Source organism: Cervus elaphus, chromosome 28 (assembly GCF_910594005.1).
Source record: "Cervus elaphus chromosome 28, mCerEla1.1, whole genome shotgun sequence".
Classification (NCBI taxonomy): Eukaryota; Metazoa; Chordata; class Mammalia; order Artiodactyla; family Cervidae; genus Cervus; species Cervus elaphus.
In genome coordinates, this window is record NC_057842.1 from 51,594,726 (window position 1) to 51,622,379 (window position 27,654).

Below are 27,654 nucleotides of genomic sequence, written 5' to 3' on the forward strand. Positions count from 1 at the left end.
TGTTATTATTATTCACTTCCGGGTGAGACTAATCGGGCGCCATCTTGTCTTGTTCGTGAAGAAGTAGAAGCATCGAAAGGGTTGGAGAGCTATAACAGGAACGGTGGCGACAGCGGTGTTCCGGAAACAGAGTGGGTAAGTGGTGCTGAATGGTTAGGCGTGGGGACTTGCCAGGCCATTACAACTTTCTTGGTTTCTGTGGCTAAGGTAGCATAACTTAAACACGTAGCCTGCGTACGCTGCTTGGCGCGACCGCTGGAACCTCTTCTCCCTTAAAGCGGTGGCGTCCGCCTGATTTGATGAATCACGGCGGTGCTCCCGGTGAAAAGGAAATGTTCTTATGGAAAGAGCGTGCTCACGAGCTCTCCTTCTAACTACGCGAGTTCCCTCTCCGATGAGAAGGGAGCGATTGTCGGGCTCCCGACCGGCCGTTAAGCACTGCGCCTGCGCAGTGGGAACCCTCTTATGGGGAGGGGGTGCAGGGGAGCGGAGGAGGCGGGGGCCCGGCCCTGGACCTTCTGTGTCTTGTGGCTGAGAATACGCAGGCGCAGCCAAGGGCAACCGTGTTCTTTTAAGTACAGTTGGGTTCCGTAGTTTGTATTATCCTTGTATTTTTAAAGTCGTAGAGACTATGTCTTAAACTTCGGGAAAGAAAGGTAGCATGCAACATTTCAGTTTCATTATCCTGTAGAGGATATTATTGTCGTCTGAACCTCGCGGGTCCTCGACAGATTCTGATTGTTGGTGGTGAATTCATAGAACAGCAAAATAAACTTGGAGTTTCTGGTTGGAGTGCAGCAAGGCAAAGGCAACAAAAACTGTTTTGTAAGGTGATGTGGGCTGTGGGTAAGGTAAATCTGTTCGTTTAAGGTGTTCTTGAGACTGTTTAAAAATGTTTTGTTAATAGGCTTTATTTATTTTTTTTTTTAGAACAGTTCTTGATTTACAGAACAGTTGAGCAGGTAGTACAGAGTTACCGTATAAACTAATCCCTCTCCCCCACCCCGCACTCAGTTTCTCCTATTAACTTTAGTATGGTACGTTTGTTACATTGAATGGGCCAATATTGATACATTATTACTTAAAGTCTCTAGTTTATTGATATTGTCTAAGTTTAAACCTAATATCCTTTTTCCCGCCCGAGATCCTATTTAGAATATCATATAAATTTAATGGTTATATGTCCTTAGTCGTCTTTGGTTGTGACAGTTTGTTTTCTATGGCTTTTACAGGCTGAAAATTCGTACAGTGATGTCCTAACTTCAGTGCCTCAAAATATGACTATATTTGGAGATAGGATCTTTAAAGAAGTAAAATGAGGTCATTAGCATGGACCCTACCTGTTGTAATGAAACTTCAGTAATGTTATAATGATTACTTCCCTGTGTGTACTGCTCTTTTGGAAAAAAAAGAGAAAAACTTAGCAGCCTCCAGAACAATGAGGAAATAAATTTCTGTTGTTTGAGTTATCCAGTCTTTGGTACTTTGTTATGGCAGCCTTAGCAAAGTAACACAGTGACCTTGACAATTTCTAGGGGTACTGGCCAGATATTTTGCAGGGTGACCTGCTATTGGAATTTGTTGTTTTTCTTATGATAAGACTGGTATTAGGGTTTTTGAGGAGGAAGATCACAGAGGTTCAGTGCCTTTTTCATCACATTGCATCTAGGCTACATACTATGAGCATGACTTACTGTGTTGATACTGACCTTGATCACCTGCTTGAGGTAGTGTTTGTCAAACTGCTCTGGAGTATACTCTCCCCTGTCCACTTTCCCGTTTCCATACTGTACTCTTTGGGAGTCACTTTGCACAGTCCATGCTTAAGGAGTAGAGAGTTAAGTTCTCCCTCCTTTATGATGGAGTATCTACATAATTTATTTGGAATGCCTCTGCATAGATTTGTCTCTTCCCTCCAGTTTATTTTAATCATTTATTTATGTCAGGATTCATAAATATTTATGTCGTATTGTAATCCAGTACTACTTTATTTTATTGTCCAAATTATTCCACCTTTGGACATGGGTAGCTCTTTGAGTTGTCTACTCTGCACCTTTGACATCCTGCCATCTTCCTCATCCCTCTTTTTGAGCATCATCTTACTTCTGGCACTGCAAGATGTTCCAGGCTCATTTTGTGTATTTCTTGCCCCAGTTCTAAGAATCAGCTATTGCTTTACCAATCCCTGATTACTTTCCTTAATTGGAGAATAGTATTAGAACAAAGGCAAGTGTTTTTATTGCTACTAGGAGTTGTTTCCTTTAGATTTTCTACAGTTTTTTTCTTCCAAATTTATTTTTCAGTTATCACTTGTTTTTGTTGTCTCTAATCAAAGGATTCAATTCTCCAATATTTTTTGATTACCTCTTTTGAGTTGCAAGCTCTGGAAGTATTTCAGTATATACTAAAATGCATTTCACATTAAGTAGCAAAAAAAGTTATGATATTTCAAATGATTACAAGATTAACTTTGTTAGTGCCATTTCTAAGTAATCTGACTTGATCCAAATATATTCTTTTTGAGTTTGAGGTCAGTTATCATGAGTGTAAGACTGAAATGGCAAGGGATAAGAAGGTTGTTGCATTTTGTGGTTTGTGTTTGATGTGAAAAACTTCATTATACGCACCAAAGGATGGGTATATCTCTATATTTCTTTGATTTTCCAATTGGTGCATTAAGGGCTTTAAAACAAACACTACATTTTCATTCTCATTCATCTGTCATACAGTCTCTAAGATGACTTTTGCAAATATTAATGATTGTCCTTTAAAAGAGTAATTTTAAGACCCTCGTAGCAATGATTGTTCTAATATAGAGTCATTTAAGAAATAAATAATTTATGGTCATTTCTGTTTGTGTTAGTTCCATAGAGATACTATACCAAATTGCCACAGACTGACTTGAAAGCAACAGAAATTTGTTCTTTCACAGTTCTCCAGCCTACAAGTGTTTGACTGAAATTAAGGTTTTGACAGGGTCATGCATTTGTGCTCAAGAGTCCTCCCCACCATCCTCCTCCTTTTCTTTCTTCTCTTTCTCTCTGATCTTGGGGAGGATGCTTTCTTGCCTCTTCCAAGTTTCTGTTGGTTCCCAGCAGTCTTTGGCTTTCCTTGGTTGTGGACAATTTACTCCAGTTTCTGCTGCTGTGGTCACATGGCATTTTCCCAATGTCTGTCTCTCTTTTTCTTAAGACGCCAGTCATACTGGCTTAGGACCCACTTTAATCCAGTATGACCTCATTTTAATATGTTTGCCAAAACCCTATTTCCAAAGAAGGCCATGTTCACGGTTAATGGAAGTGGGGGTAGGACTTTACCATAGCTTGTGGCAGAATACAGTTCAATCCATAACACTGGTCATATTCATAAACCAGATTTTTGTAGCTGTGTATGATAATGTGCATGATCTGATGCAAACCATGGTTGTTGATGTTTCTGGTCTTCCCAAATCCCATTTGTTTCCAAGGAAATAGTTAATTTCCCCTGTGAAGGGAAAGTCTTGGCAGCCCAGCTCATCAATGATCACATTTCTCTAAACTTGAGAAATTGAGCTTATGGATCTTTAAAATTAAAGCTAAGCGAAGAATGAATAGATTGAAATTGACTTTTGATGTTACAAAGTCAGAGATGCAGTACAAGAATGTCATCTTCAATGAATATTAATATATTTACTTGATAATAAATTTCAGTGACTGAGTAAAATATTTTACCACTAAATATGGGCAAAGCTCTTTGGAGAATTCGAAATAATTATAGGATATTTCCTATGCCCTCAAGAAGATCCTTCAGTCAAGATAAAACACATAAAAATTTTGATGATCAGCTTCTTGGTTCTTTGTACCTTTTAAAAAATCTATAGTACCCACTGAAATGTTGTGAAGTAATTAGCCTCCAACTAATAAAAAAAAAAAAAAAAACTATAGTAGATTTGTTTTTTAAAATGCACTCATAATTAAATAATTCAAAGAATACAGAAAGAAAATAAAAAATTAAAATTAACTGATCTCTGTTTTCCCTCTCCAGAGCTTACCAGTTTTAAGAACTTTTTGGTAATTTAGGAATTTTCTATACTAAATTGCATTCTTAAAAAAATAAAACTTTGAGTGGCATCATTATTGATCCTGTATCATAATTTTTTCCCTATACAATTCATAATACAATTTGTACATCAGTATATGTCAGCATATAAAAATCTACCTTATTCATTTTAATGGCTAAATAACAGTCCACTGTATGGTTCACTGTTAACTCACCTATTGCCTTTTGAGTGTCACTGAAAGCAGATACTCACTGTTGCAGACATGCTACAGGTTTTTGAGTTAGATGGTGAGTATGCTCATCCATGGTTCTAAGTCCCTGAAGTGGGATTGCTGGCTCAGAGGAATGAGCATTTAAAATTGTTTTAAAATACTCTACTGTTAACTTGCCTTCCAAAAAGACTGAGACTTTGGTGTTCTACCAACATGCTTGTTCAACATGCATTTTTCTGTAGACAAGTAAAGTTTCTCAGCTGCAGGTTTAACTAAAGCATTTTATTGTTGTTGTTTAGTCACTCAGTCATGTCTGACTCTTTGTGACCCCGTGGAGTGCGGCACGCTAGGCTTCCCTGTCCTTCACCATCTCCTGGAACTTGCTCAAACTCGTGTCCATTGAGTTGGTGATGCTTTCCAACCATCTCGTCTTCGGTCATCCCCTTCTCCTCCTGCCTTCAATCTTTCCCAGCATCAGGGTCTTTTCTAATGAGTCAGCTCTTCGCATCAGGTAACCAAATTATTGGAGCTTCAGTGTCAGTCCTTCCAATGAATATTCAGGATTGATTTCATTTAGGATTGACTGGTTTGATCTCCTTGCAGTCCAAAGGACCCTCGAGAGTCTTCTCCAACACCACAGTTGAAAAGCATTAATTCTTCAGCGCTCAGCTTTCTTTATAGTCCAACTCTCACATCCGTACATGACTACTGGAAAAACCATAGCTTTGCCTCTACGGACCTTTGCTGGCAAAGTAATGTCTCTGCTTTTTAATATGCTGTCTAGGTTTGTCATAGCTTTCCTTGCAAGGAGCAAGCGTCTTTCAATTTCATGGCTACAGTCACCATCTTCAGTGATTTTGGAACAAAAGAAATTAAGTCTCTCACTGTTTCCATTTTTTCCCCATGTATTTCCCATGAAGTGATTGGACTGGAGGCCATGATCTTCGTTTTTTGAATGTTGAGTTTTAAGCCAGCTTTTTCAGTCTACTATTTCACTTTCATCAAGAGGCTCTTTAGTTCCTCTTCACCTTCTGCCATAATGGTGGTATCATCTACATATCTGAGGTTATTGACATTTCTCCCCACAATCTTGATTCCAGCTTGTGCTTCATCCAGCCCAGCATTTCGCATGATGTACTCTGCACATAAGTTAAATAAACAGGCTGACAAGATACAGCCTTGACGTACTCCTTTCCCAATTTGGAACCAGTCCGTTGTTCCTTGTCCGGTTCTAACTGTTGTTTCTTGACCTGCATATAGAATTCTCAGGAGGCAGGTAAGGTGGTCTGGTATTCCCATCTCTTTAAGAATTTTTCCACAGTTTGTTGCGATCCATACAAAATCTTTAGCGTAGTCAGTGAAGCAGAAGTAGATGTTTTTATTCTGCTTTTGTCACAATTTCACATTGTTTCCATATTTTTCTCAGCCTAAGTGTATCAAACACTGTATTTGAATAATAGCTTTTATAAAAACTTTGGAGGGAACAAAGCTTTGGAAAGTATAGTAAAAATAGAAATGGTTGGTTTTAGCAAACAGAGAAATGGTACAAGTAATACAAATCACTTTTGAAAATATGCACATAACATCTATAGGAAAACTTAAAAAATTTTGCTTTGTTTTGTTTTAATAAAAGCTTCAGCTTATGATATTGTGAGAAATGGGAGCAAAAAGTTTTTTTTTCCCCTAAGATAAAATGAAATCTGGATAACTCTTAGATTGCTTTAAGGTAAGAAAATGGAATTGAGTAGAAATGGATTGACTTGATCACCCCTGCCTGTCCCCAGTTGTAAACTTGAGTGCTATCAAAAATATCGTGAGAAAGTCTTGGTGGGATATTAACTACTACTTATTGAAGCTTTTTGTGCCCAGTTTTTACATGTTTCCTGCTTAATCTTCACAATAACCCTATGAGGTAGACATTTATTATGTCTACCATTTAAGAGTTGAGAAAACCAAGGATTAGAGAATAGTTAATTTCCCCATATTCACACAGCTAGTGAGTGGTATAGATAGGCATCATCAGCTTGTGTTCTGAAGTCTAGGGTGACAAGTGATAATCAGAAAACTTAAAAGCGAAATTGAAAAAATTGGCCGTGACAACCATTAAACATGAGTAAATAAAAGAAACTGTTTTTAGAGTGGTTTCCAGAAAAGTAAATCTGCGTATTGGCAGTGATGATAGTCAACATACATCATTGATATGTTAAAGTGATTTTATTATGTGCACATCTGTTTGCAACCCCAGCAGACACTATATAGAGCTTATTATAGTCCCTGCATTGTGTGAGTTTACAACCTACCACAGAAAAATCTATGCATCAACTCTGATGTGCTGTTAGAGCTTTGTAAAACACAGTAAGCTGTGCTTAAACACCAGCCTTTTGGTTCTCATGTATGTAAGTCAACAATTTCTTATCATTAACAGGGTTAACAATAAAAGTAAACAGAGGGAAAGAAGAACCTATAGACTTATTTATTCCTTTGTTGTTTAGTGACTGCAGGGTCATAGACTTTAGGACAGCAAGAAGGTGTCTGGTACCTTTGGAAGGTCTATCAGCTTTAAAAAGGTATTAATGGGAAGAAGATGAAACTATTTGAAGGACAAATTGTTCTCACCTTGCTGATGTAATTTTTAAACTTAGAATTCCATGGAAGAATCTGAATTTATTACCTTATTTGTATCATTAAGTTCATATCAGATAGATGAGATCTTTTAAAATGTTCCTTTTTTTTCTTGGCATGTATGACAATTCCAGCTTTTGTTCTAATCCCAAAGAATGGCAGTCCCAAAATGTTCAAAGTGCCATATAGTTGCACTCATTTCACATGCTAGCAAGGTACTGCTCGTAGTCCTTCAAGCTAGGCTTCAGCAATATGTGAACAGAACTTCCAGATGTACAAGCTGGATTTAGATAAGGCAGAGGAAACAGAGATCAAATTGCCAACATCCATTGGGTTGTAGAAAAAGCAAGAGAATTCCATAAAAATATCTACTTCTGCTTCATTGACTACGCTAAAGCCTTCGACTGTGTGGATCGCAACAAACTGGAAAATTCTTCAAGAGATAGGAGTACCAGACCACCTGACCTGTCTCCTGAGAAACCTGGCTGCAGATCAAGAAGCAACAGTTAGAACTGGACAAGGAACAGCAGACTCGTTCCAAATTGGGAAGGAGTATGTCAAGGCTGTATCTTGTCATTCTGCTTATTTAACTTGTATACAAAATACATCATGCGAAATGCTGGGCTGGATGAAGCACAAGCTGGAATCAAGATTGTGGGGAGAAATGTCAATAACCTCAGATATGTAGATGATACCACCATTATGGCAGAAGGTGAAGAGGAACTAAAGAGCCTCTTGATGAAAGTGAAATAGTAGACTGAAAAAGCTGGCTTAAAACTCAACATTCAAAAAACAAAGATCATGGCCTCCAAAAATACATGGGAAAAAAGTGGAAACGGTGACAGATTTTGTTTTCTTGGGCTCCAGAATCACTGCAGACAGTGACTGTAGCCAAGCAATTGAAAGACGCTTGCTCTTAAGAGTCCCTTGGACAGCAAGGAGATCAACCCAGTCAATCCTAAAGGAAATCAACCCTGAATAGTCACTGGAAGGACTGATGCTGAGGCTGAAGCTTCAATCCTTTGGCCACCTGATGGAAAGAGCCGACTCATTTGGAAAAGACTCTGATGCTGGGAAAGATTGAGGGCAGGAGGAGAAGGGGGCAACAGAGAATGAGATAATTGGATGGCATCACTGACTCAATGAATGTGAGTTTGAGCAAACTGCGGAAAATAGTGAATGACAGGGAAGCCTGGCCTGCTGCAGTCCATGGGGTGGAAAAGAGTCAGATATGACTTAGTGACTGAACAACAACGAATGACAGTTCCTAAATTGCTTGACATGTTTTATATTGTTAGTGAGTTGTTCAAGTAAATAAAAAAGAAATTTTTGAAAGAAAAATGTTTTAAAAGCTTTGCTTTCTCATTTCTGATGTACTGGTTTCCTTTAAATTTACAATGGTAAATCTTTTCTCATAAAATTAATGAGAGAAAAAGTTTCAGATTAATTTGGAGATGATTACACTTTTGTGTTGCATCTCTAGAATTTATTTTTATTAATTCTAATAGCTCTTTATTATTTAAGTGCAAACATTCACTTTTTTTTTTTCCAGGACATAAGTAATCTTGCTGCTATGCTCCCAAGCTGTAGTTCTGAATCATCCTAAATTTTAAACAGAAGGTGAACCTCTGAGGTTAGTCAAAATAGTAGTTGGTGTTTCTTCTGGCTGTTCCTCTATTTATTTGTTTCCTTTTAGCTAAAGTTATTTAAAGTTTTCAGGAGTGCTAATGAGTCATTAGCTTTTAAAGAACTTTAAAGGTATAGTTGGAAAAGAGGAAATTGGAAGAAAGATCAGAAAAAAGCAGCTTGGAATTAGTCCAATACCCAGTCCAGTTATTGGCCTCAAATGCAGTACTAAATTAGTGCCTGTTTTGTCTTATTCTAATAATACCATTATAATAGAGCGTATAATACAATTAGAAGACAAGTAAGTGCACTTGACTCATAAATAAATAAGGTATAACAAAGGAATGCATCTTCTCTAATTCACAGTGTTCAACTGAGAGGTCAGGATCTGCCACTGATAGAAGTATTTAACATTCTGAGAATGCAACAAAGACTAGTTGCAAGTTTAAAAGCCTGGATTGTAATAGCCCATTGTTGTATTTAAGTTGGTGTCTATTACTTCCATAATATCTGGCTTTCATGCTCTTTGTGATCCTGCAATACTAAGAAATAGTTTTGTTCTTAGAATAGAGGAAAGGGTCGGTTTGAAAGGATACATTTAGTAAACGTTTATTTAATGCCTGCTATATGCTAAAGCCCTGGGGTACAAAAATGAAGAAACATACTCTGCCTACTGTGTGTGTCATTGATTCTTGAACAGGGTTATATATCTGAGTTGGAGAAAGTATAAAAATGACTTGTAGGCGTTTAAAACTTTTTACTGTGAAAGTTTTCAAGCTAGTTTACAGTTGACTAAACTGTCCCCATACCCATCAGCTAGATTTAATAGTTATTAACATATGTCTTTTCTCCCTACTTTTCCATCTTAATTATATATTAAGAAACCTGGTCTTGGGGAGTTCCAGGTCACTTAGTGGTTAGGATTCTAGGCTTCATTGGTTCAGTCCCTGGTCAGGGAACTGAGATCCCGCAAGCTGTGTGATGTGGCCAAAAAAAAAAAAAAAAAGGAAACCTTGTCTTGTGGGCTATCTCTCCTTGTAGATTTGTCTGATTGTTTCTTTTGATACTGTTTGGCCAGTGCCTTTGTCCCCTTGTAATTCCTTCACATTGAAAAGTGAAAGTGAAAGTCGCTCAGTCGTGTCCAACTCTTGGCAACCCCATGGACTATACAGTCCGTGGAATCTCTAGGCCAGAATCCTTGAGTGGGTAGCCTTTCCCTTCTGCAGGGGATCTTCCCAACCCAGGAATCGAACCCAGGTCTTCCACATTCCAGGGTTGGGAAGATCCCCTGGAGGAGGGAAAGGCTACCCACTCCCATATTTTGGGCTTCCCTTGTGGCTCATCTGGTAAAGAATCCGCCTCCAGTATTCTGGCCTGGAGAATTCCATGGACTGCATAGGCCATGGGGTCACAAAGAGTTGGACATGACTGAGTGACTTTCACTTTCGCACTGCAAGTGAGAGCCAAAAGCTCAGTTGGATTCAGGTAAACATTTTTGGTGAAAATAGTAATTCTGGGGACATAATATTGTGTCTCATGAGACATTTAATAATCTGTAGGGGTGATATTTTGGTAACCTTTGAATTTTTGATTTCCCATCAACTTTTCTTCTAAGACTGCGTGAATCAGCTGCTTTTATTAGGTTTGACAATATGACAGTTTTCTAAATCTATTCTACCTTCTGCTCTCATTAACTGAAATTTATTAGGAAGAGTTTTCTTTAACTAGAGCTATTTGATTACCCTCTTCAGTAAAGTCTTGGATTATGGGAGGCTAAATAGATAAACGTTTTTTATTATAATCTTCAAAATAATTACATTCCACAGGTTTATATGAGATTTTAAGTTAGAATTAGAAAAAATCAGAAAAATTAGATTTTTCCCCCTTTGAGCTAAATTGATTAGAGCTATGCTTTCCTCCAAACTCTTGACACCAGCGTTAACATGAAATTTTCTACTCTTGCTTGCCAACCAAAAATTTCCGGTTGCTTCTGGCAAACTTTTGAGCAGAATTTTAGAGCTCTGATGACATAAATGTAAAATCATATAATAATTTCTGATGTGTGAGCTTTTTAACATTAAATAACACTCATTCTTTTTTAAACTATTTTGTTGAAGACAGAAAATCATATATTTTAAAAGTCAGGATGTGGGATCAAGGAGGACAACCTTGGCAGCAGTGGCCTTTGAACCAACAACAATGGATGCAGTCGTTCCAGCACCAGCAGGATCCAAGTAAGGAAACAAATTGAATTTTGGGGAGTGGAGTAGGGAGGTATATAGAAATGGGTGGAAGATAGGCACAAGGATTAAGGGAGGTAGAATTGAGATTGGTTTATTGGATCGTTTTATGGTTGGATTTTAATTTTTTCTCTTGAATCATCTTACCTAGCATACATATAAAGGAATGGATTTCCCTTTGGAATATTTCCTCAAAGGGTAGAAAGCTTTGTATAGATTTTATATTTCTAAAACTGATTTAGTTCTTGTTTTCTGAAGAAAGTCTTTCTTAAATGTGTTGCTTAGGTTAATCATATTTCTGCTGTTAATTCTGAGTCTTAAGATTCTATGTAGATCATAATCAACTGATGGTATACTATATAATTTTAAAATCTCTCTTTAATATGGAGTATCTCAAGCTTATATAGATGCAGAAAAGGCATAGGGATCCCCCATTTATTACTGAGTTCTAACAGTGGTTAATTCATAGGCAATTTTGCTTAATTGGTATGACCCCTTCTACTGCCCTGTGTTTATTGAGTTAATGCTTTCCTATTTCTTTTTTTTTTTAATAGCTACATACCATTCTGTTATAGGACTGTACTGTAATAAATTCACTTTTATGATTGATTGTCTGTGACTTGACTTTTTGAAGACATTTCCCTAATTTTGTATACATACCATTATTACTTGTCCAATTATTTTCTTAGGAAAAAAAGCTAAGAAATAGGTTTGGTAGATCACAGTTGTACATTTAAAGTTTTAGATATACATTACCAAGTTTTACTTCACCTTTGTCAAAATGTATGAGAATATATTTATTTAATCTTAGCTAAATTGAGATGTAAAAACCTGTGTCTTAGTCTACATTGTTTACTTTATTAATACTGTTAGATCTTAAAATGTTAGCTATAGTTTTTTTTATGATTTTTAAACCTTTTATTATGAAATAATTATAAATTTATAGGAAGTTACAGAAGGGATTACAGGGAATCTCATGTAATCTTTATGTTGTTTCCTTGAATGGTTACATTTTACATGTTTATGTTATAACAGGAAAACCAGGAAATGGACATGGGTAGTACCACATGTATGTACAGTTCCAGTCACTTTAATCACATGAGTAGAAGCTATAAATTTTTGATGAAGATAGAGGAAACAATGAATTTTGAATAAAAATGACTAAGAAGTTGTTGAGATATATTTTGACTAGAGAAAGGAGTTAAAGATGCTAAACAAAGGTGACTGAGAAGGAACAGAAATAGCTAGCTATACTCACCTGAGATGTGTAGGATCCAGTGTAGACCTGAATGGGACCTGTCTGAGAAAGAGTGAGTTTACTCATTTGTTCTTATAGTGATTTTAAAAAAAGAGTAAGAGCTTTTAAAAATTCAATAAACTAAGGTACAGGGAATAATTTTTCTTATGAGTAATACTAGAAATTGGTTCGGAGAAGGCAATGGACCCCACTCCAGTACTCTTGCCTGGAGAATCCGATGGACAGAGGAGCCTGGTGGGCTGCAGTCCATGGGGTCGCTACAATTCGGACACGACTGAGTGACTTCACTTTCACTTTTCACTTTCATGCATTGGAGAAGGAAATGGCAACCCACTCCAGTATTCTTGCCTGGAAGATCCCAGGGACAGGGGAGCCTGGTGGGCTGCCGTCTATGGGGTCGCACAGAGTCGGATACGACTGAAGCGACTTAGCAGCAGCAGTAGCAGCAGAAATTGGTTATTTTGTAAAGTCCTTTTCTGAATGTCTTAGGTTATTTGTTTTGTAACCTGCATATGCGTTATTTTTAAGCTTTTTTCCACTATAACATTCTATAATATTTAAAATCTCTAGTAAGGATTAACTGAAATGCTTGTTTTACATAGAGTCATGTTCTTTTAGCTCCTACATTCCGAATGTCAAATTCCACTATGTTAAATTTTGTTAGGCCAGATTGACTGGGCTGCATTGGCTCAAGCTTGGATTGCCCAAAGAGAAGCTTCAGGACAGCAAAGCATAGTAGAACAACCACCAGGAATGATGCCAAACGGACAGGATATGTCTACAATGGAGTCTGGTCCAAATAATCATGGGAATTTCCAAGGGGATTCAAACTTTAACAGAATGTGGCAACCAGGTTTGTTGTTTATGTTTTCCAAATTTTAGGACTCAATTTTAAAATAAAATGAGCATTAAAATTAAATTGTTTAATTTGCTTAGTTTTATGACTTCTTGAAATAAATACTTCTTGAAGACTAGGCAGTTTCAGTTAGATTTGACCTTGAAATTTTATGGCTAAATTATTCTATACTCATTCTCCTAGCATTGTGGCACTCAGTTTGATTCTTTTCTTGGTTCTTCATTCCTAGGCTGACAGGGGCTGGGAACACTGGAAACCTCACTTGGCATCTAGGGAAGAGAGCATTCTATGTCTCTCTGTTGCAACCTCTGGCCTTTCAGCAGCAGCACTGGCAGAGCAAAACATGTCTAGTCTCTAAAGAAAAATTGTGTCATTTTGTGACAGATTAGTCTGTCAAATATACTCTGCCCCTACCATCCGCTCATTTTTCTCCTCCCTTTTTTTCAGATAGTAAAGATCTTCCATAAGTTTTTATCTGTATATTTTTTTTTGTTTGCTTGCTTTTTTTACTTTGTAGTGTGATTTAGGTTCCTTGATGCTAGTTCAGTTTTCTATGACTTGTGTTATTTTTAACAGTCACTTCAAATTATTTGTAGAAGAATCTTACATTTGAGTATGCTAACAGTGAAGTCATAGCTCCGTTTTCTTATTAGTACTTATTTCTCAGTGTGAGAATGGAAAACTCAAGAAGTAATCCTCTGATATCACTTTTAAAATAATAATGAATATTCTAATCTTTAATATTAAGAGAGAGTTCATTTCTAGTTTTCTTGTCTGTGCCAAATTTTCCCACATTTGAAAATGTTTTGGTTCCTAAGTTCTTCGATGATTCATCTTGGCATTCTCATTACCCAACTTTACTGTGCTGGCTTTGTGTCCCAGGCAAGTGATTTAAACCTCTGTGTGCCTCAGTTTCCCCTCCTGAAATTGGCGAAAATAGTACCTGATTTCTCCCTACCTCACAGGGATGTTGTGAGGATAAATGTGTTCATGGAAGAAAGAAATTATATAAAAATCTGAAGGTATTATTTTTATGGTATTGTTACTGAACACAAATAGAAAAATTGAACAAAAATTTGCTTTGGATTTTGTTATGTTCATTAAAAGTAATTTTGGGTATTTGGTTTCCATTTGTTTAGGATATAAATTAGAGTAGTAGTTAGCGCATTTGAATTATTTATTAGATTCATTGCTTATTTTTAAGATATACAACAGGAATTTGACCAAGAAGTCATAGAGTTTTTTAATCCGTTTCTTTACTGAAAAATCTAGCTTTCTTGAGATCTTAAAAATTTGTGTTGATTTTGTTATAACCCCCTGTTGAATGTTTTTATGCCTGAATCCTAAATAGAATGGGGAATGCATCAGCAGCCCCCACACCCCCCTCCAGATCAGCCATGGATGCCACCAACACCAGGCCCAATGGACATTGTTCCTCCTTCTGAAGACAGCAACAGTCAGGACAGTGGGGAATTTGCCCCTGACAACAGGCATATATTTAACCAGAACAATCACAACTTTGGTGGACCACCCGATAATTTTGCAGTGGGGCCAGTGAACCAGTTTGACTATCAGGTGAAAGATATTTTGTTGCTTTAATATTGTAGATGTGCACGTAACCCATTCTTTGGAAGTGTCTCATCAAGAGTATCTAAGATATGTGTTTCACTTTTCAGTCTTGTACAGATAAGCACGTATGTGTCAAAGAAGTTACTAGTTTTTGAGTATTAAAATCATTAGGTTTTTATTTTCTGGTTTTTGATTTGCTTAGGAAAATGGTATAAAGGACTGTTAGGGAAAAATATGGATAAAATGAGAAATGTGTAAGTGCAATAGCTATATGATGTTTTGTTTTCTAATTTATAATTTCAAGATGGTACCTTTAAATATTTAATAAAGTTTAGAAAATGCACAGTAGTTGAATACATTATTTATCAAAAATAGATTATGGTTAAGACATGAATAAAATACATGAAGAACATAGATCATCTTCCTAAATGCAATTCCTTCTGCTGTGTAGAGTAAGACTTTTTCTAGTGTTGTCATTTTTTTTTTTCCCATTCTAACATGACATGTTAATGGAATTGTACATACTTCCTTGTAGCATCTGATTCATTCCTAGGGACATAGAACTCTATGGGGAATAGTGTCATGTGGGGCTTTATTTTCTCTAATCACTTTGCCAGAGTCTACCCTAAATTACAGTGCTAGGTGTTATTTTGAAATAATTGATTGCCATTTGTTATCTTTAAACTAAGCTATCATTTAAAATTTTGGGAAAAAACCCATATGTTGTTTCACTAATTATACGGATAATGGGCATAAAGGTGAACAATATTAACCTTGAGACAGTAATCCCCTTATTCATGCATACTCAGATACCTTTTTTTATACGAATATTTGACATATAGATATGACAGCTTTTGTTTGTTTTGAAAAAATTTGGTCATGGGGAGCTTCTCCTCACACAGCATTTGCTCATAGATCCCCATTCTAACAAGATAAAAAACTCTGTTGGGATCTGGCTTAGAAAAGCCTCTGAAAATGGCAAAATTGCAACAACAAAAAAATTAATAGAATGATTCAGTAGCTTTTATCTTTGATTAAAATAGTTATTTCTTGCAAGATTATAGAAATAAGATTACAAGTAGGAAGTTGAAATTGATTAAAATTTTTTTCCTATAATTTTCTAGTTACAGAAAAATTGACATTTATTTGATTTCTTGGTAGTGGAAGGAGTAGTTGACAAATGGATTCAGAATGAAAAAACTCATATTAATATATATCTTTTTCTATACTTCTTGAATGTATTATAGTAAAAGCTGGATTTTATATGGCTCTTTGATTTACATAGGCAGAAAATCTTTATCTTTCTTAAGAAAAGTAAGCCTAGGGCTACAGAAATATCGTGGATATTAGAACCATGGAAATCTTGGATTTGCTGCACACATGGATTTCTACTGTCCCAGTTCATAACACACGTGTGTCCCAGAGAGTATGTTGTATTAATGTGAAGAAAAATAAACTGCAATACTCTTTCAGCATGGGGCTGCTTTTGGTCCACCGCAAGGTGGATTTCATCCTCCTTATTGGCAACCAGGACCTCCAGGACCTCCGGCACCTCCCCAGAATCGAAGAGAAAGACCATCATCGTTCAGGGATCGGCAGCGCTCACCTATTGCACTTCCTGTGAAGCAGGAGCCTCCACAAATTGGTAGCTATTTAAGTTTAGTGAACCACAGTTGGCATGACTTCTTGATGATATAAAAAGGATGCTTTGTTTTCTTAAATTGTTCTAATACTCTCATATGTTAGGAATTGATACTTTAAAGCCCTGTCATTTTATAGTCATAAATCTTAAAATTATAAAAAAGATACTATCTAAAATATCTAGTTTTGAATAATTTTCTTTAAAATAAATCTTTGCCTTAAACTTCAACCTTTTGTTGTAAAATTTAAATTTATCATAACCATAACATGTTGATATTTCTTTGATGTTGATAGTTAGATACATTTTGCGAGTATATGATCAGTTCCCCCTTCTGAAACCTATTCATTCTCCATGGACTCTTTCCACTCTCAGTTCATTGGATGTACTGCTGTCCTATTGATTTCTTTGATTTATTTCATTCACTTTCCATAGCATTTTGGCAAAAAAAAATTAATTTTTAAATAACATAATAGAACTATTTTATTGCCATCAGTAAGTTACATATATATGTTCCTTTTTATCTGGAAACCCAAATCTAGCACTTAATTTAAGGACGTTTAAGTCTTTCTTTTTTTAATCACAAAGTAGACATTTTATTAATAGATTCTAACTTTTTTAACTTAAGGAATAATACTCAAATGAATTCTTAATGTGAAGGCTCATGGTTTTTTAATTCTTTCAATATTTTAGGAAACAGCATAGTGTAACAGCTGGCTCTGAATTAGCCCACATCACTACTGTCTTTATACTGGAACACAACACTTAATCTCTTTGAGCATCAGTTTCATCACTTAAAAAAGATGAAGTGCTCTTTTAGGGCTTTTGTAGGATTAAGTGAGATGATGGACTCTCCCAGTGCCCTGGCACCTTATGAGCGTTAAAGCCGTATTTCCTTTGCTATTAAAAGTGATGATTTTAAAGAAAAGCATAATGTTTAGTGAATTGTTTTTATTACCACTGCCTTGCTAGAGAATGATAGTATTTTTCAAAAGCACTTAAAGGGCACCAAAATTTTTTTTTAACCTACAAGGATTGTAGAAATTTAAGAATAAAGAACTCATGCATTTATGATTTTTACTTAACTGACTTACGAATATTTTGTTCCATGTGAAACAGATGCAGTAAAACGCAGGACTCTTCCAGCTTGGATTCGAGAAGGTCTTGAAAAAATGGAACGTGAAAAGCAGAAGAAGTTGGAGAAAGAAAGAATGGAGCAACAACGTTCACAATTGTCCAAAAAAGAAAAGAAGGCCGCAGATGATGCTGAAGGAGGAGATGGCCCTCGTTTACCTCAGAGAAGTAAATTTGTAAGTAGACTTTCTTGATCTGAAACTCCTTGTGACATCTATGTGAAAAAGTTAACTGACTTTCTGACTTAATTCATTTGGTATGATAATCTCTAGGTCCATTCATGTTACTGTAAATGGCATTATTTCATTCCTTTTTATAGCTGAGTGGTATTCCTTTGTGTGTATATATGTATATATACACACATACCACATCTTTATCCATTCGTCTGTCAACAGACCTTTAGGTTGCTTCCAAGTCTTGACTATTGTGGATGGTTTCCACAGTGGACGCACCAGTTTACCATTTACAGATACCATATATCATTTGTATGTGGAATCTAAAAGAATACATATGTGGAATCTAAAAAGATACAAATGAACTAACGTATAAAACAGAATAGACTCACAGACATAGAAAACAGACTTACATTTACCAAAGGGAAAAGATGGAGGGATAAATTGGGAATTTGAGATTAACAGATATGCACTACTATATATAAAATAAAAAAGACCTATTGTATAGCACAGAAACTGTGTTCAGTATCTTGTAATAACCTATAATGGAAAAGAATCTGAAAAAAAAAATGTCTATTAAAGCACGTGCTGTATGCCTGAAACATTGTAAATCAAATATATTTCAATTTTTAAAAGTTTATAAAAATAAATAGGTATTAATTTAGTCTTTGAAAAAGTACTAGAGTAGTATCCTTGAGATTAACTTTCAGTTAAGTGTATTGGAGTTTATTTTTATACATGTGTTACTGAGGGTAGTAAGGAGAAAAGGGCAGCAAATGTATAAAATGTTTCATTTCAGAGAGAAATTACTCAGTGAGATGCTAGATAATAGGTTTTACCTTGACAAACAAATCTCTGTTCCTTTATTGTAGTACAGTGAACTCCCTAATGATGGCCTATAAAACAGCTATACTTGAGGATATAATAACTTAGTTTTTGACAGGTACTGAAAGTAACATAAGGTTTTAACTCTTCAAATCTCTATCAGTTAGATGGTATGGATGGCTTGAGAATTTTTTTGTTTTTAGCAGCAATATGCCTCTCACTGGTATGACAGCCACAGCACTGGCCAGTGTGCAATTCAGGAAATTCTTCTTCCTCCCAAGACCATTTTTCTCCTTCAGAAATAAGTTTCAAGGACAGCAAATTAACTGTTGGCTCAGCTGGTAAAGAATCCGCCTGCTATGCAGGAGACCTGGGTTTGATCCCTGGGTTGGGAAGATCCCCTAGAGAAGGGAAAGACTACCCACTCCAGTGTTCTGGCCTGGAGAATTCCATGGACTGTTACAGTCCTTGGGGTCGCAAAGAGTCGGACACGACTGAGCGACTTTCACTTCACTTCAAGCAGGTACTGGCTTTGCTTCAATTCCATGAATGCCATAAGCTACTTTTTTTTTTTTAACAAAACAATAATACCAAAGATGTGATTTTGTTCTGGGTGTTTTGCAGATAAGAAACCACAGGCTGTCACTATTAAAATTTATCTTTAAAAAGAAAAAGAATTTTTTAAATCTCTACGTGAAATAGTAGAGTTCCTAGTTTGATATGTTTTTTTAAGTCTCCAAAAAAAAAATTCTCAAAACTGGAGATTGTCTTCCCTTTTCTTCCAGATGCCTTTGGACTTGTTTTTACATGTAGTCTTCCTCTGGTTCAAATAGTCTTTCCATAGAATTTTTTAGGTGATCACCTTGGCTGTTACTTAGTACCATTGTTAAGAGTGACTGTGGAATGTTTCTTTGCCTAAAGAAGAATCTACCTTTTAAGGTGTGCCATCTGGATACTGAAAACCTAACACTATACAGAGACAAACTACTGGTATTTCCTCTATCTGAAGTAAACCTCATTTCTTGCTTATCTGTACGTTATGTAGCTTAAAAAAAAAAAGCAAATTTCAGTAAGCAGTTTAGATCTGGAAACTGACTTTAGATTTTTTTTTAAGTCACATGATTTTAGGTAAAAAGCTTAAATTTACAGCTATAAAAGTTATACTGAATATATGACTGTGGCTCATTTATCCAAAATTCTACATACCACTCATCTCAGGACCATCATATATACTGTATATTAATTAAATCAATCTCTGGGCATGATGTGCTTCTAGTTATTTATCTTAGGAAAACTTAACTAAGGGAAAAAATTGAAATTGATTCTCACAAGCCATCTTTTAATCTTGTATTTCCTCTCTTTAAATTACCAAATGAGATCTGTAGCACAAAAGTGTTATTTAGAGAGAAATTTCATTTTTCTGTATCTGTTTCATAGACTTTAATTTGGGGTTTTAAAATAGAATATTTAAGATAATTATTTTATCACATCAGCATGAATTTGGGTGCTGTTACTTTTTTTTAGGATAGTGATGAGGAAGATGAAGACACTGAAAACGTTGAGGCTGCAAGCAGTGGAAAAGTCACCAGAAGTCCATCTCCAGTTCCTCAAGAAGAGCAGAGTGAACCAGAGATGACTGAAGAAGAGAAAGAGTATCAAATGGTAGAATGTTAAATTTCTTACCTTTACCATGTACAGGCTTAAAAAAAATTTTTTTTTTTTGAGATGTAATGACATTCAGCATTATATTACAGGATTTATCTTGTTAATAATGTAAAAAAAATTTTTGAATGGCTATCTTAAACTTGAGAACTTGTAAAACAGTTATAAGATGTATATTTTCTGGGCACTAGTGTCTGCAAAATCCAAGTAACTCATAATATATGAAATCATAGCTTATACAGCAGTTATTAAGCACATTTTCTAATATCGACAGCATGATTAAATAATGTTTTATTAATACTACATGGGACCCAAGAGAACATTTCCCTGGTGGCTCAGATGGTAACGAATCTGCCTGCAATGCCGGAGACCCAGGTTCGATCTGTGAGTTGAGATCACCTGTAGGGGGAGGCATGGCAACCTACTCCAGTGTTCTTGCCTGGAAAATCCCCATGGACAGAGGAACCTGGTGGGCTACACTCCATGAATGGGGTCACAGAGAGTCAAAAGTGTGTTTTTTGTATATTGTAGAAGATTAAAAGAATGTATAGAAAAATAAATTTAGGAAGCTCTAGGTTTAACACAGTTAAAGATGTTTCACTGAAACACTTCACAGCCTTCAATGTCTATAATGTGTACTGTAGATTTATGAGATTGGGTATATAATATGCTGCATTTCTCATGTTGGTTGGTCAGTGATCTTTGGAATGCCCTTAGATGATGCTGATTCGGTGTACTCTTATTTTAGTAGATGAGTAATCTGGATCCCAGAGAGGTCCACATTTGAAACAGCTGTTGGTTGCCAAACGAGTGCTAGAATGCAGCTCCTATTTCAAGTCTATTGTATGCTATACGATAGTAATAAAGAAAAAAAGGATTTCATTTCACAACATGCAGTTATTGCCGTTTCCTTATTTTCCTTGTTTTTTCCCCTTAAATTTTACTTTGAGCTGAGAGTTAATGTAAATTCCTAAGTGACATAAGAAACTAGTATTGTGGTGCTTACTAATAATATTTTTTTATTTTATTTTTATTTTTTTTACTAATAATATTATTAAGTGAAAAGATATTCCTCTCAACTTAAAACACTTCTGGAAACTTTTACTAACAGGGACTTTAAAGAAAAGTGTTTTGTCTCCAGAATTAGAATTCAGTGTTTCTCCTTTACAGATAAATTCTTATATATATTTTAATCCGTATGATTTAAAATGTTTTTAAAGTTCTGATAATTTACAATAATTTTCAAGATACTCTGTTCTTAGAATAGCTAATCTGATCTTTAAAAGTGTTTAATAAAATGCCTTTGCCTTTTAATTTTTTTGAAAATGTGAAACTGTGTTAGTAACTGTAATAATTAAATTAGGAATAAAAAACAAACATATAAAATATCCTTCCTTAGATGTTGCTGACAAAAATGCTTCTGACTGAAATTCTCCTGGATGTCACAGATGAAGAAATTTATTACATAGCCAAAGACGCACACCGGAAAGCAACGAAAGGTATATTGTGGGTGTTCTTGGTTTTCTTTTTCTGGGGCTCTTTGGTTTTGGTGGCTACTTTGGACTTTTTTGTTGTCCATGTTACTAGCAGATTATGGATTTTCTTGCATGTTCTAACTCTTTGGGAAATATTAGATTTGTAGGCAGCATATTAAAACTATACATATATTTTTGTTTTATCCAACCTACCTAAGCACAAATTAGCAATTTTGCTGTTGTTCTATATATAACATGTACTGTGGAAAATTCTTGATGTTCAATTTCACCTGATTTTTTTTTTAATATATAGATACCATGGTATTAGGTGTATGATTTCTAATGCATTTAGTTTGACTATTGAATTATGAACCTTCAGAATTTTCACAGTTACCACTTGTAATTCTTACAGAAGCAAGTAATATGTCCCACCCCTGCATATTTTTCGTAACACTTAAAAAGTATATTGAAAGAAAATTTTAGTTATGGTCCATACCTCAAAAATAAAAATACCAGTGTATTGGTCAACGTTTTCCCTCATTATCAACCAGTTTCAGCTCACATCAGAATTATAATTTCAAGGCCAGACATACTACTGGTTTAAAATGAATGTCATGTTTTTAATGTTTCTTCTCTCCCCAAAAAGCAGCAATAGTGGTAGATTTAACAATACCGTAGACTCTCATGACTATGAAATCGTGGCTATTTGTGTTAACATGTTGTTCCTGTTGTTGATGTGATACAAAGCTCCTGCAAAACAGCTGGCACAGTCCAGTGCACTGGCCTCCCTCACTGGACTCGGTAAGTGTTCTCCTTACTTGCGAGAGGGCCTTAAAGGGAAAGTCAGCTTACCTTGTCTCTACATGCTCTGCTTAGAAACTGTACTGGGCCTACTCAGTGTATGAAATCTAGGTCTGAGGGTTGTATCAGTCTCTAAAAGGTTTGCTTTTTTTTTTAACTAAAGTATTCACAGTGAGATTATTATAAATGTGACTAATTCGTAGTTTATTAGTACAAGTTGTAATAGTTCATAATTTAGCCATGATAGCATTTAAGCTCACTTTCATAATTATTGCACACATGCCTTAGGGAAGAACCTATCCATAAATGCTTTTAAGGACCTTAATTTAGATTGTATTGCAGTAAGTCAAGTTTTACAGTAGAGGAAAGGGTTTTTCTTAGAGCGTGATAGTAGTGATGTTCATAATTTGCCATTTGCATGATACAGTATCAAGTGTATAAAAGCTTGAACTTGCCTTTTCCCCATCTACATTTCAAATTAATATTTGTGAGGATCAGCAGAAATGGGTAAAACCAAATGCCCATGTGATTTTGTTATGACTACTATCTAGATCACTTCAGGGTGGGGAGCAGTTATATAGCACCTTGCCATTTCTGTACCATTAAGAATTACAGTATTCTAAGTTTGTTAGGAAAAAATATTTAGCATCCCTTGGATTTTTGAACTTTGAACAATGAAAGAGTTAATTTTAGAAATATTTTCAGGATCATCATAAACTTGTGTAAGGTAGTTTGAATTGATTATGCTTTAGTAAGGCTTTGTTACTGCCCTATTAAATAGCTTTGTTGGTTAGCAGGGACAATAAGACAGTCATTTTCAAGATTCCCTATGGTGAGCAATATATGAAATATTCTTGAAAGAATAAGATACTAAGTATCAGTTTTCTCGAGGATTCTGTGTACTCCTTAAGCATTGTAATTTATACTCCTCCCCACCCCGAATAAGCATATTCTTCCAAGAAAAGGCAATGAAAAAAGAAATGAGCTTTCTTCTCGGACCTTAAAAAGTTTTTAGTGCGTAGAATAATGTTTACATGTGATAGACTGGGCTTTATGCACACAGGTGGACTGGGTGGTTATGGATCAGGAGACAGTGAAGATGAGAGGAGCAACCGAGGTTCTGAGTCATCTGACACTGATGATGAGGAATTACGGCATCGAATCCGGCAAAAACAGGAAGCTTTTTGGAGAAAAGAAAAAGAACAACAGCTGTTACATGATAAACAGATGGAAGGTATATCTTTTAGGCTCACTTTGTGCTTGTACAGTTCAGTTTGTATTTCTTTTTATTATTTTTTAACCAACCTAAAAATAACACAATAGACTCAAAGCTAGATTATAAATACTATGTGATATAATTGAACTAAGGTTTTTGACTCGTTTGCAATTTTTATCAAACTTAAAAGTCGAAATTAATTATTCAAAGTATGTAGTTTATAAAAGTTAAACTATTTTTTTGTTTTGGGAGACATTAATTCTACTGACTGTAAGCTAAGCTATTTGGTGTCTTTTTATTTCTCATTGAAGTTCCTAAAATGAAAAGACTTTTGAAAGGAATACATTGTAAACTATTGAAGAGTAATTTATAGCTAACATATTTAAGGACAGTAGAGGACTTTTTAGAATTTAGTTGAGCTTCCCTGGTGGCTCGGAGGGTAAAGGGTCTGCCTGCAATGTGGGAGACCCAGGTTCAATCCCCAAGTCAGGATGATCCCCTGGAGAAGGAAATGGCAACCCACTCCAGTATTCTTGTCTGGAAAATTTTATGGACGGAGGAGCCTGGTAAACTACAGTCCATGGAATCACAAAGAGTCATACACAACTGAGCAACTTCACTGTAGAATTTAATTATGTAAAATGCTATACATGTGTACAGCTCTTAGTTTATATAATGATACTGGGAATAGTGAAAGAATATTTACTTACTTTATTGTTTGAAAAATCTTAACTGGGCAATTTCAGAAGTAATTATTGAGCTAACAGCCAAAAATTTCCTATAAATTACTAATTTACCTTTAGGTTGCTTTACTGTGTAAGAGGGAAATGTCTTCTTCCTTGCTTTACTTACCTCTGCACTTGCTACACCATTGTTGTACTGTCCAGACAGGTAGCTGAGTGCATGTAGCTACTGAGCATTTCAGATGGAGCCAGCTTAAATTGAAATGTGCTGTAGGTATAAAATACACACTGGACTTCAAAGACTTTACAATACAAAAAAAAAGAGCAGAATATTTTTATTTTCTTTTTAACTCTTTGCATGTTGAAATTATATTTCTTATATATTGGGTTAATAAAATATGAAAATTAATTTCAAACCTGTTTCTTTTTAGTAGCAGTTAAAAACCTGTTTAGTAGCTGTTGAAAGTAGCTGTTAAAAAACCCTGAATTGCTCACTGCCTTTTATTTCTGTTGAACGGTGCTGCTCTATTTTTATAGTCTTACAGCTTGAAATTTGCTAGTATGGAAGTTTTTTCACTGTATGTTTGCCTTTCTTACTATTTTTGTCTTTTTCTGTTTCAGAAGAAAAGCAGCAATCAGAAAGGGTTACAAAAGAGATGAATGAATTTATCCATAAAGAGCAAAATAGTTTATCACTACTAGAAGCAAGAGAAGCAGATGGTGATGTGGTTAATGAAAAGAAAAGAACTCCAAGTGAAACTACGTCAGTTTTAGAACCAAAAAGAGAGCATAAAGAAAAAGAGAAACAAGGAAGGAGTAGATCAGGAAGTTCTAGTAGCGGTAGTTCCAGTAGCAATAGCCGAAGTAGCAGTACCAGCAGCTCTGTCTCTAGCTCTTCATACAGTTCTAGCTCAGGGAGTAGTCGCACTTCTTCCCGATCTTCTTCTCCTAAAAGAAAAAAGAGACATAGTAGGAGTAGATCTCCAACAATTAAAGCTAGGCGTAGTAGGAGTAGAAGTTACTCTCGCAGAATTAAAATAGAGAGCAATAGGGCTAGAGTAAAGATTAGAGATAGGAGGAGATCTAATAGAAACAGCATTGAAAGAGAAAGACGAAGAAATCGAACTCCTTCCCGAGAGAGACGTAGAAGTAGAAGTCGCTCAAGGGATAGGCGAACCAATCGGTCCAGTCGTAGTAGGAGTCGAGATAGACGTAAAGTTGATGATCAACGTGGAAGTCTTAGTGGAGGCAGTCATAAGCATAAGGGTGAGGTTAAAGAACAAGAGAGGAGAAAGGAGAGGAGTGGAAGTGTAGACAAAGATAGGAGAAAGAAAGACAAAGAAAGGGAACGTGAACAGGATAAAAGAAAAGAGAAACAAAAAAGGGAAGAAAAGGACTTTAAGTTCAGTAGTCAGGACGATAGGTTAAAAAGGAAACGAGAAAGTGAAAGAACGTTCTCTAGGAGTGGTTCTATATCTGTTAAAATCATAAGACATGATTCTAGACAGGATAGTAAGAAAAGCACTACCAAAGATAGTAAAAAACATTCAGGCTCTGATTCTAGTGGAAGGAGCAGTTCTGAATCTCCAGGAAGTAGCAAAGAAAAGAAGGTTAAGAAGCCTAAACATAGTCGATCGCGATCCATGGAGAAATCTCAAAGGTCTGGTAAGAAGGCAAGCCGCAAACACAAGTCTAAGTCCCGATCAAGGTAGTATACTTTTTAAAGTATTTTGTCTGATTTAAAAAAAAAAAAAAATTTGACTGAATTTATTCAAAGTTGAAAGTGTCCTTTCTCTCTCTCTCTTTAATAAACTCAGTTTGGTACTTGATAAATGATCATAATCATAAGTAATTTTAGAAATCCTATATAATAATATTTATTTGAAAATTGAAGATTCTTCAGTATAAAATACATTTTTATTTTTAAATTTTATGTTTTCCCTTTCTTTTTTTCAGATCAACAACCCCTCCCCGTCGTAAACGCTGAGGAATGATGTGGCAGGAATGCCATGATGTTTAAAAAATTCCATGAGTTTTAAGGGCTTGTCTCATTATAGAGGCATATTTGTGGCTGTGTAGGTGAAACCAGAATTTTTTTTTTTTTAATCTGTAAATAGGTGTACTTTTTTCAAATGCTGCTCCAAGTTACTTAATAGGATTTCTTTCTATTACATTTTTTTCAAAAAATAGTGCATAATAAGACTATAAACATGCCATTCTCTTTCAGCTGTAATGTTCTTAAAATTATTCTTGAATGTACTGTGATGTCAATAAAGCTCTTTAGTTCATTTTTGTTAAACTCTTGCACCTTAATTTTATGACTTTAGTCTAAGGAACGTACTTTTATAAAAAGGCAGCTGGAATTTTGTATAACAGGTTTTAAAGGTACTTTCTCTCATCTCCCCCAAAGAAAATGGTTTTAACTTAATAGTTTGTCAAAGTTTGTAAATTGTACCCATGGATTTTTGTCAGATTCCAACTATAAGGGTGTAGAAGAGGGCCAGAAGCAGATCTTTACTTTTCATTTGGAAGCATTTGACAGCTTTCTAAATTTTTCCTGTTTGGGGGATTTTCAAGTAATATATTCTCTGTGTATAAAGTATGGTTCACTCCTGTTAATGAAATTGCTGGAATCAATCAGACCAGTGCACCACTAGAATTATTTATAAGGAATGATTGTGTTTGACACTAATAGCAATTCAAGTCCGGAACTATATTCTGCAGTGACCACTTCTGTTTTAAAGTGTATTTTAAACACTTTGGGATTACTATAGAATTTAAAACTCACAATTGAATATGTTTATTTATATTTTTAAAGTATAATATGACCTCAGCACAGTGGAGGAATACTGTGTTATACAGGTTTGTGTCAATTTCATAACATTATAAAATGATTTGATTTTGTCACTTTCTTAAAACTATGATCAGTGAGTGGTCTAGCAATTTAAGGCAGTCATAACTTAGAAATAAAATGAGGCTCTGCAGGCACTGAAATGCTGAACTGCTTCTAGGGTCCATTTTATATGATTACTCACTTGTGCCACAATAGATAAACCTCTGAAAACCAGTGCTTTTAAATTTTAATTTAAAAAGGAAAGAGCAGGTGCAGATCACAGAAAAGTTTTAAAGTATGCCTTCTTACCAGCAATAGTTCATTTGAAAGCAAGCCAGGGTTTTGCCAAGATCAGTGTTTCCTCAAAATGAAGGTAGAAATAGACTTGCAATAGCGTGCTCTTGTACCTCTACACAGGTTCTTAAATAACTCTGAGCAGTTATGCATTTATCTTGGAGAAACAAATCAACTGTGAATAAATGCATGTTTACCAAAATGATTGTTTTACAGTGCAGTTAGTTCTGATATTTATAAAGTTGACATTTCACACAGTAACTTTTAAATAGTTTGGAATTCTATATAGTGTAGACATCAGTCACATCTGGATACAAAATAAAGGAAAATGTGCAATATTTTTTATGTAGATGAGCTAACACCGTGTACCTAATTATAGAACTAATTATCTGATTAATTTGTAATAAATAAGTTGTATAACATTTTCATATCTTAAAATGTTTTTTAGAACAATCTTCAAGTGAAATAATATTTTCAAAATAAAATTCTACAGAAAAA

The 27,654-nt window shown here is 35.4% G+C and overlaps 1 protein-coding gene across 9 annotated transcripts; it reads left to right on the forward strand.

Annotated features, from left to right (window-relative positions):
- Window positions 1-27,654, forward strand: PNISR (PNN interacting serine and arginine rich protein). Of its 9 annotated transcripts, none has more exons than XM_043890488.1 (13): window positions 2-135; window positions 8,425-8,505; window positions 10,616-10,732; window positions 12,661-12,849; window positions 14,204-14,427; window positions 15,895-16,066; window positions 17,180-17,370; window positions 19,717-19,854; window positions 21,254-21,353; window positions 22,077-22,130; window positions 23,194-23,364; window positions 24,651-25,737; window positions 25,986-27,654. In XM_043890488.1, exons 3-13 carry the CDS (start codon window positions 10,645-10,647, stop codon window positions 26,014-26,016), a joined length of 2,445 nt encoding a protein of 814 aa, XP_043746423.1. In that variant the 5' UTR covers window positions 2-135; window positions 8,425-8,505; window positions 10,616-10,644; the 3' UTR covers window positions 26,017-27,654. The 9 variants fall into 9 exon arrangements, with proteins under 9 accessions (XP_043746430.1, XP_043746431.1, XP_043746432.1 ...); XM_043890489.1 differs by having other exon boundaries at window positions 10,620-10,732; XM_043890492.1 differs by lacking the exon at window positions 2-135 and adding an exon at window positions 5,504-5,526.

Excerpts from the sequence above, each read along its gene's own strand:
- PNISR (XM_043890488.1), top strand. The coding sequence starts at position 10,645 with ATGTGGGATCAAGGAGGACAACCTTGGCAGCAGTGGCCTTTGAACCAA. Across the intron at positions 17,371-19,716 it reads TACCTCAGAGAAGTAAATTT|GATAGTGATGAGGAAGATGA; the intron begins GTAAGTAGACTT and ends ACTTTTTTTTAG. Across the intron at positions 25,738-25,985 it reads AAGTCTAAGTCCCGATCAAG|ATCAACAACCCCTCCCCGTC; the intron begins GTAGTATACTTT and ends TCTTTTTTTCAG.